The sequence below is a fragment of the Parasteatoda tepidariorum genome, chromosome 5 (assembly GCF_982258835.1).
Source record: "Parasteatoda tepidariorum strain Cologne lab strain chromosome 5, Ptep-v5.0, whole genome shotgun sequence".
NCBI lineage: Eukaryota > Metazoa > Arthropoda > Arachnida > Araneae > Theridiidae > Parasteatoda > Parasteatoda tepidariorum.
In genome coordinates this window covers 96,338,761-96,349,386 of record NC_141759.1, presented here as the reverse complement: position 1 = coordinate 96,349,386, position 10,626 = coordinate 96,338,761, and the positions used below count along the sequence as shown (strand labels likewise).

At 28.5% G+C, this 10,626-nt stretch overlaps 1 protein-coding gene across 1 annotated transcript in view; it reads left to right on the top strand.

Moving 5' to 3' along the window:
* Positions 1 to 892: 892 nt before the first annotated feature.
* Positions 893 to 10,626, top strand: part of LOC107444569 (uncharacterized protein CG3556) — a 29,878-nt gene continuing 20,144 nt past the window's right edge. Inside the window, exons 1-2 of the mRNA XM_043047120.3 lie at positions 893 to 1,445; positions 8,066 to 8,339. Of these exons, the coding sequence (XP_042903054.2) occupies positions 1,376 to 1,445; positions 8,066 to 8,339 (344 nt within the window). The 5' untranslated portion in view covers positions 893 to 1,375. The remainder of the gene's footprint in view (positions 1,446 to 8,065; positions 8,340 to 10,626) is intronic.

Below are 10,626 nucleotides of genomic sequence, written 5' to 3'. Positions count from 1 at the left end.
TGAATTAACACACCTTTTTTACCGACGAATTTCAATTTTGACCATCTATATATGGAAGGCAGTCGCAATCTGGTTAATATGGTCTTAATAGTTTAATCAGGAAAATAGTCAAAAGCTTATAAGTTCGGTCCCCATAATGTTAATTTCAGCTTTCCTGTGTTTCGCCTCATCTCGGGAGCTTTTGAAGGGAATCCAAAGATTTCTGCACATGATTATAAAATTCGTTTAAATAATTCTATTTAAAAATTGATCGTTTTTCTCGAGTTGAAAAAAGTATTTCGAATTCTTTTTCCAGAGATTTTCTGCTTTTTACCTGCATTATTAATAAAAGCTAAAAATAAATTTTTTAAATCAGTTATATTCCTTAGTAGAATTTACACTTTTTTTTTAATATAAATTCTTTGGAAATAAAAAATAAATATTAAATATAAAAGCTCTGGATATTAACTCTTAAGTTTATAGCTAAATAAAATAAAATAGAAATCTTTCATTTAATAAGAATTGGTATCTTGAAATTGATGTTATTTATTGTTATTTTCCAGAAATGCTTAAAAAATTCTCCATAAACAATAAATTAAATTTATTATCATCTGAATCAAAAACGCAAGCTAAAACTTCTTTTTTTCTTTTCTAAAAGAATATTATGGTATTAAATATCTCTAAATGGAATAGTCAACAGTGACGTAGTTAGTCGTAAATTCTACTGTGATGAAATTATAAAGTAATAAAAATAATATCAAATTAAATTATTTTTAATAAATTATATATAACATAAAACAGAATTTCTTGACAACAAAATATATATAATCGCCATTAATCAAGACTCATTGAGGTTTCAAAAATTTCATAATCAATTTCCTGCTTGCTAGACATCACAGCAAATACTATTCTCATAATATTGGGGAAAAAAGTAGTAGAATTAATTCCTTTTTCAATGCCATTCGTCACGAACCAGAATCCTTGCAGTCAGTTGATCGTTCGGGAAATAAATAAGCTTCGTTCTCCGTCAAGAGTAGAAAGAAATATCGTTCGTTCTTCATTTTTATATTCTGGCGTCTGTTTTATCACCGAGCACGGTAAAATCAAAACAAAACTTTACTATCGGTCTCATCTTCATCTTAAATGAAGGAATTAATCGTAACTCTTCGCCTTAAGTAGGTCAAGTGTTCTTTTAACCAGTAATTAACACTACATGCTGAGCCGTTTTAATACTTTTAGCAAACGATATTGTAATATTCGGATGTTCCTTCTGCACCACTCAACTTTTTGTGAATATGCATAATCGCGGGAGTTTTATTTAATTCTCATATATGTGAACACACTCCTTTCTGCAGTAGCTTAAAAGAAAAACTTTTTTTTCCCCTTCAACATTGAAATGTTATACCTTAGACTTTTTGGCATTTTGTGTTTCTTCAGTATACCATGGCTCTCTCTAGCATTATTAGGTAAGAATTATTTTGCTTTTCTTTAAAATTTATGCAATTTAAATTATATTTATTTGAATTTTCTTTTTTAATTCGTATTTAAGATGACATAGCAGTATTATATGTTTGGTTTTAGGTATTCAGATAATAGTACAATTTCATGTCAAAATAAAAATCCTAACTGAAATTTAAATTAATCCATGTTCATTAAAAAAAAGTTTTAATAGTTGAAACGATTAAAATGCTTTTATTTTTAAGTGCACTGTCTCTAATAATTTCTTTAAATACTTTGATTTAAGAATTCAGTTTTTTAAAAAAAATATATATATATATAAATAAAATTATACAATAAGTGCACCAAACATCAGCTATTGTAGAAATTAAATTTCTAGCTTGCATCTAAAAATTATATATTTTTTGTTTTGAACAATTTATGACAAATTCCATATTCCGATTATTCGATATAATTTTAAGTAATGAAAGAGTAAATGGGGGAAACCGAAATTAAAATTTCTGAATTTTCTGTTTATGAACGCGATATTTCAATTTGTATCTACGAATAAGATATTTCAATTTGTGTACATTATTTGAAATATTAACAGCTTGCTATTGAGAATATTATGAATGTTAACTGGTGTTAAGCCTTGGAAAAAATTGACTATTTTTGAGAAAAACGTTAGTTACTAAATTTAATAAAACTTCCTCTTATTCTTTAGCAATATATAACGTATTGTTTGTATGCGTCGATTTAATTAAAAACAATGCCTAAATATAGAAATCTTAAAATGAGAAGTTTTTATTCCGAATTTTACTGAAATATGCACTCACATTTACATTTAACCGGCATAATTAGATTTTCGATTCAAATTAGCGAAATCTAGTCAAAATCAAAGCAAATCGAATATTTAATGAAATTTAACTTTCTGTTTTCGAAATTAGCCATGATTTTTTAGCAGTGTTTTTCTAAAAAAATTTTTATGTTTATTAAAGGCATGATTAAAGTAAAACTCAAATAAGTAAAGAAGTCAAATCTATTTTAAACTTATAACTCCCTAAAGCAGTCTCCTTATTTCGTTATGTTTCCCCGAAGCATAATCGTTACAAAATCAAAATATGCGTAATTAAAGTTAACAATTAGTTAGTGTTTATATTAATGCAGAATTTATGAAAACAAAATTAATGTAATAAGTTAGGTTTGTAAGGCGTATGATAAATTTTCTGGAATACCGGAAAGCTCTAGTCAGTGATCTGAGCAAAATACCAAGGAAATTTTTAAAACCGAAGTCATGTGACAGAGTAGAAATAGTTTTTAATTTACTTATTTACGTGTGAATATTTCAAGTAATTGAAGTTTTAAAACACTTCTCTCGACACGTTCGCGTTTTATTCAAAAGCAGTTTTTTGTGCCCGTTTGTAGCTGTAAAATTTAAAAGAAATGTATGGAAAATTTCGTGTGGAATTATCCCTTTTTAGAACAGCGGTTCCCAATATTTGTCAGCTGCAGAACCTCAAGAAATCCCCCTTTTTTCGAAGGAACCCAGATTTTATAAAATTAAGATAGTTGTGAACTTTTGATTTCGAAATTTGTGTTGTGAAATATTTTTCGTCGTTTTATCATAAATAATAAATTAGGTTTCATGTCCGACACTTAAATTTACAGTCCTTGTGCTATATCCAGTTTAGTTATGAATTTGTTTTGGGTAGATATCCAGGGGTTTGTCAAGACATTTCGTGAAAGGTCCGTTTTTCGTGAAATTGTGAAAAAATTACTCACATTCTTTCAACCAGGGTCCGCTTTTATGAATTTGTGCAAATAGGGTCCGTTATTGCAAAAAAAAACTTTTTCAAGGAGTTTTTAAATTGGAAAGACATACAAGATTATGCTCAACACTGTAAAATTATAATTAAAAAAATTAAATTTTAAAAAGTAAACAATTGCTGCTTCTAAATTAGAGATGCAACATAATATTTGGGAATTAGCCTATACTGCTGAACGCAGAATATTAATTTCGGACGAATAATAGAAGAATCGTCTGCCGAAGACAAAAAAAGTTAATTCGTTTACATCCATCTTTCTTGTTTTCTGCCCTGGAAAGGGTTTATTCGATTAACAAAATAATAATGAAGATAAACAAATTTGTGAAGGGTCCGATTATAAGAAAAATCATTTTGTGAAGAGACCGTTTTTAAGTTAAAATATTTTGTGAAGGGTCCGTTTTTATGAAAAGATATTTTGTGAAGGGTCCGGTTAACGGACCCAAATTTCTTCTGAACAGACCCCTGATATCATATATAAGATGCGAATAAGCTAAATATGCCTAATTATTGTTTACTTCAAGATAAACCCAAATTTCTTCTGAACAGACCCCTGATATCATATATAAGATGCGAATAAGCTAAATAAGCCTAATTATTGTTTACTTCAAGATAAAAACTTAAAAGAACTGCTATAAACGTTGAAAATGGTTATTCGGGAAACATATTTCCTTATTAATGAATTCAATTTGATTTGAAAAGCGGCATAGAAAATACTAATGCAATATTTTATAAATACATATTCTATTTATGACTTATTCAATATACTGTTATTAGTAAAATGCCTTTCTATTTCTTTTGAAATTTCATATAAGCAACTGAGAGATTAAATAAATTAGGAATTATAGGCATGTATCTAAATATAATCAGGTTTCAAAACTCCTCACTGGTTATAAAATCATCTAAATCTTCCACGGAACCCTAGGGTTCCGTGGAACACTATCTGGGAACCGCTGTTCTAGAAAAAGAACCATCACTAACTGTTTTATAAATTTTAGTGAACATAAATATGCTTTTTATGCAGTATTAACCAGGGTGCGTAGCCAAATTATTCAACAAAAATAAGCACTTTTCAAGCACCCAGAAAATATTGTTTTTGACAATTGTCAAAAATCATGAAGTTTTGAATCGTGTAAAACGAATGACGTTTTCATGCGCTACGGACTGACAATACGCCGAATAGAATGGGGTTGAATTAATTTTGAAAGCGTTGAATAGAACAACGTGAACTGAGTCTTTTTGCATAATTCGTAGCGAAAATCAGCATGGTGCAGGAAAAATCTCATTTTGAAAAGGGAAAATTAAGCACTTTTTAAAAACACCCAATGAAAAAAGCACCTTTAAGGGATTTTAAAATCGAAAATAAGCACTTTTTAGAAACGCTACGCACCCTGTTGTAACGGAAGAAACGAAAAAGATTTAAAAGAATTTGCCGAAAAATAAATTACTTTGGAATTTTAATGCATTTTTAGAATAATACTTACGAAGGGTCCTAAATACAGTAATGGGTAATACTTTTTAGCGTTTGTATGTCTACCATTTATACAGCAAATTAAAAATTGAAACTACTGCAAATACAACAGCTTAGAATATTCTTTCAGATATTCTAGTTTTTATCAATTTTTCGGGTATTTAAGTTTGGAACGTTGAAGGCTCGTCTCTAGTACTATTAAATTCTTTTTTTTAAAAAAAAAAAAAATAGGAAAGTTTCCTCTCTATGCCCCTTATTAAATAAATCTTCCCTTAACTTTTGAGCTGTTTCTTCCAGAAACCCTGAAAGCCTGTTTAAAAATTACGATAATAGTTCTGGTGATTTTAGGCTTTTTGGTGCTTAACCAATGCTTGAATGGCCTTTTAATATTTAATTTACAGTAGTGACTAACATTGACGGTTTGAAAGTATGCTTTAAATAGTAATAACATATATGATTAAATTTTGATACAAAATTAAGATTGTATCAAAATTGTATAAAATGGCAGAGCAGTCTGTCTACCTTTAGAATTAGTATATAAGTGTAACACACACACTGAAAGTCGTCTTTTCATCGGAGCTCTTCAGTTCCTTTTTCCCAGAATACTAAAGTTTTTACAATGATGTTTTTATTTCTTTAAGGTCAAAAACTTGATTCACTAAAGTTTCTTTTTGATAACATGTCTGCTTTTAAACTGCTGCAAATAAACCACTTCCGCATTTTTTCAAGTACGATTCACGTAAGTTTCGAATTGGAAAATTACTTTCGCTATATATTAAAAAAATATTCTGTTGAATAGTGAAATTTATAAGTTAACTCACCGGGAAACAAATACGAAAATAAAAGTAAATTGCTGCCAGTAATAATAGATCGTTAATAGTTTACGCTATGAATAACGAGGAAATAGTTAGAAGTTGTATTCTTAGATATAACAAACGTCATTCTTTCAAGGTGCATTATCTATATTATAATATTCATTCATAGAATTAAAAAAAATTTGCAATGATTCTGAATATGTGGAAAATTTTTTAAAATGCTGTACCGACCTTTAAGTTGAGAAGAACGTAAGATTTTTCTTTCATTTCTTCTCACATTTTTCGTTTTTCTATTATCTTATTTTGAGTACTTTTGCTCATAAAACATTAGTCTGTGAGTCCAGAAAGCTCATTTCACTTATATTATCTTTGTTGTAGAACAGTGGTTTCCAACTGGCGACCCGGAATTAAAATATATTAGTTGTCATTTTTTTGCGGACAATTTTCATAAAAAATCTAAATGGGTATAAAATACTTTTCTAGTTAATTAAAACCTAATTTCTTAGTTTTTGTGAAATTTATTATGCCAACGGTGAAAAAAAAAATTCTCAGGTTATGCATCCAAGAAAATATTTATTCAAATACAAAAATAATCGCGTATGTTGCTCTTTCTTATTTCATTTTTTGTATTTTGTGAATATAATTTAGCATCAGAAATTTTTTCGATGAAATTCTCCTATTTAACTTTTTGAAACCACTCATTTTGGATGAAAATATTTACACACACATTTGTAAATTTAAAATTAAACTGTATATATCTATTCTCTGGTGGTTGCAGCAGACAAACCTCAATTTTGTCACAGAACATTTTGTGTGCTACTATCTAAGTTTTAATACCAACCTTTTTAAAGTTTTATATCTTAACAAAAATAATAATTGCACATTAATTGTTTAATACATGGGTGCGCGTTAAAGTTATTGTAGCCCGAATTTTTTAATATGCAATTAAATATTTTTAAAAATCTACTTATTTTAATTTGTAATTCAATACTTTTGTTTTGTGCAACTTGGTAAAAATCTGACAGTAATATTTAATGATCCTTCAAACATTAGAGTCCAACATAAAATTTTGATGAAGTTGCGGCCCGCCATTTGATTTGTGTTTTTCATTGTGGCCCCCGGCCTCATGTTAGTTGGAAACCCCTGTTGTAGAAAATAAAAATCTTAAGTGAGGTTGGGCAATAAATTGATATTTTTATATAGTGCGATAATGAAATTTTAAAATATTTTCGCAATACATAGTGAATACTTGATTACAATTATTTACTGTGACTATAACCAGAATTCTGCTCATATAGAATTCGATAACATATGTGTTATCGATAACTATAGTTTTTGACTGGTAATAACATTGCGAGTACTATTAAAAAATTGATCAAATATTTTATGGTGAGTGTTGATAATTTTCTTTTGGATAACGAACGTGAAAACCAATGTAAAATTGGAGGAAAATATCGTGTTTCAGGATATTTAAATATTGATATTTTCTGATATTGCGGTATTAAGATTATGATATCGTCCAGAACTAGTTTGCGGTGATCATATCAGGTTCTTTAGTTTGGAAATCTACTTGGTTTTACTTAGCAGATTGAACTCCAGGAAATTTTTTTTAAACAGCTTAAACAAAAGAATTCAGTTCAGAATTAAAATATAACAAAATTTTGAACTTTAAATATTTTTTAAGCATACCTATTAGGCTTAGAATTAATCGTATTTACAAACTAAAATTATTAGCTATTAATTACTACAGCATACTTTTGATATGCGTTCAGAAAATGTGAATAAAAATTTATCGAATATATTATGGTAAGTAATAATTTTCGTTTAGGTAATGAACTTGAAGACCTATGTAAAAACATTTTGTATAAAATAGTTTTAGGATACGTTGTGAAATATCTGTATTTCGTGATATGTGGCGGTATGAGAATTAGAACTAGTCTACGGTCTTTAGTTATTGTCCAAAAATCGACATGGCTTTACTTTGTAAATTGAACTTCATGGAATATTCCATTTTTGCAGGCATTAATTTTGAACAAAAGGATGCCGTTCAGAACTTAAAATAAATTCTCACAAAATATTTTGAACTTAGACCGATTTTTAAAAATTACTGATCGAGTTTATAATAAATCGCATTTACAAACTAAAACTATTAGCTATCCTTAATTTAACCTGGCGATGTTTTATAAGAAATTAAGCCTTTAACAGGCTTTAAGAAAAATTTTCTATCGTTGAAGCAGGACGCTTCAAAAAATATTTTAAAAACAGTAAATGACTTGTTTAAAAACACTTTCTTGTTTTCTTGAAATTCACAAAAACAGGGCCTTTCCAAGTATAGACAGGCCACTGATTGAAGTAACTTTTTCACAAAAGCAGGGCCCTATTTTTCATAAAATTATGAATAAATTTTTTCATATTTTTTACAAAAACAGAGCTTTTTTTAACCTAGTCTGTAGTAACCTCCGATTTGTTTAGTCTTAAATTAATTAAAATTTTTTTGAAATCTCGTTCTGTAGATTCACCAATCTCATTTAATTTTTTAGGATTTGGTAGTAAAGCGAACGAAAATGGAGATTCGGAATCGGACGATTTCAATGGGAATGGTGCATCCCCTGCCCTAACGTCTTGCCCAGCACCCCAATTAAGTGGTGTCGAGTGGATATTGCACATTAGGCAACCAGATTATGGCTGGAAGGAGAACACCCACCGAGCCATTATTGCTCTAGTTGTGAGCAATTGGGAGAATTTCGTCTCAACCAGTGAACGGCTACTTATGGAGCATCAATTAGAAGTAGAGATATCTAGATCTCTGTTAAGGTAATATATTTTTAATTGTTTCAGTGCTTTTTTGCTTAACAAACTAGGAAAAGACCTTGATCTTTTATAACTATCGCAGATTAGGTATAATTTATTATCTGTACGCGATTGTTATTTGAAGTTTTTTCTTTGCTGGACACAGTATAGATGCAACAAGCTCTGTTATTTTTTTTAACACATAAATTGCGGGGAGATTTCCGTATCGTGATCTGTGGCTAAGTCTTGGAAACTTCCTCACAGTGGCCCTCGAGAAACTAAAAAAAAAAAAAAAAAAAAAACCACAGAAAGAGATCTACTAGAAAGGTAACTCGTAGCCACCCGCGGACATCTACATGTTTTTTAAAAAATTTTTTTGCAAGTTTAAAATCTATTTGGCACATTGACGATTGTAGTTGGCGCGCCAGATCACGATACAGAAATATCCCCATAATTGCAACAAGTGTTTCAAAATTTAGTTGATTTGCTTTCCCCACAATAGTATGAAGTCTTTTTAAGAAAACGGTGAACAACTCATAGGTCACAGCTCACTTCTGGATCACGGACAGCCAGCCTGTTGCAACGTTGAGTCTAAGCAAAGATAAATCTTAAATTGTAATATCAGTTTTATCTGTATTACTATACCCGTAAATATTAAGTTATTTTCTGTACTAAAATATATTTTTGATAAAAGATATATATAAAATATATCTTTTACTAATATCTGAATTTTGTACACAAAATATACTCAGGGTGCATAAGAGATTTGAAATTGGTCAAAAATCGCACGAAATCTACATCGAATAGCAAACTTCATCTTAAATGATTTTACAGGGTGGGCGTAGCGTCCTTAAAAATTGCCGTTGAGACCGTAAAATTTTTTTCGCCAAATATTTAATTATTAAACATTTAAACTGCCCAAAAGACCTCCGTAAGTAATTCGATCAAAAATGATCGCTGATTGGTTATGACGTCACGTGTGCTGATTGGAAACGTGCCTCCATCCTCTGAGGCTATTTCAATATTCTGTTTGTTTAGATATCACTTTTATCGTATGAACATACTTTGTATTAAATTATTAGTAAAACTTTTGTGAATTAAATTTACGGTTTTGAAATGAAAAATTTTAAAATTCCAAACTGTTTATCATTAAAATATTTGAAGAAATGATTATGCAGCTCTTCACGGCGCATGAACATTTCTTTTCGGCTGAAATCAGTGGTGTTAAAGTTTATAAAAAATATTATTTTATTCCGATTTTTAAATTGAAATAATTCTTTATGACAGCCTAATTAGTTAATTAAAATAAGCCGCAGATTGGATAGAAATAGTATACATTTAGATATGGGATCGATGAATTATAAGGAATTGCATTAAAACAAATGAGTATTTTTATAAATCTAGTTGATAGAAAAATATGAATACATCGTTACATTCTATATGCTAATGTTCAAGAATTCAAATAATATAATTTAGTGTTGCTGCTTTTTATTTTTTTTCGATAGGGTTGAAGTATTTTCTTTTGAAGTAAATATTTAATAAAGCAGTTTGTCTTTTACTGTGTATTAAATATTTAAATACACATTAACGCTTATTTATTATTCTTTGAGTAAATAGGAATTTCGCTACTGCTAGAAATTATAATTTATAAATTTTAATTCCCATTCTTCAATATAGTATTTGCAAAGTATGGTTATTGTTATTTTATCTCCCAAATTTTGAAAACTATTTGTCAGAGCTTGCAATGAAGAATTCTAAAATAGTAAAATTAATATATTATACATTTTTAACTAAAAAAAAATTACGTAAAATTGTTTATAAAATCTCGGGTTAAACATTCGGTATCTCTGAAAACGAATCAAAACTTTCAAGAATCTAGTCCATTGAAATATCTGTTCATTATAGACATAATCTACTAAAAATTCACTTAATGTTATATAATTTATCCACATAATTTCAGTGAATATCATTAAGCTAGACGTTTTTGCTTCACTAAAGCTAAAGAATAATAAAAAATAAACAGACAAAGTGAAAAGAAATTATAATGCACATTCTTTATAGTATTTAAAAAAATTAAAAAATAAAGCATTGTTGAAACTTTTCTATGGCGAAAAATTATTTTTATATTCATCTAAAGAATTTAATTCCTTTTTCTATAATGTAGAACTAAATAACTGCGTATGCTTGATTTCGAATACTCATATATCATCGATTAACGCAATTAAAATAAAGTGATTAAAATCTACTAGAATATATTAATTTCTGCCTTTTTCATTTAACTTAATTTTTTTTTAAGAATGAATTATAAGTT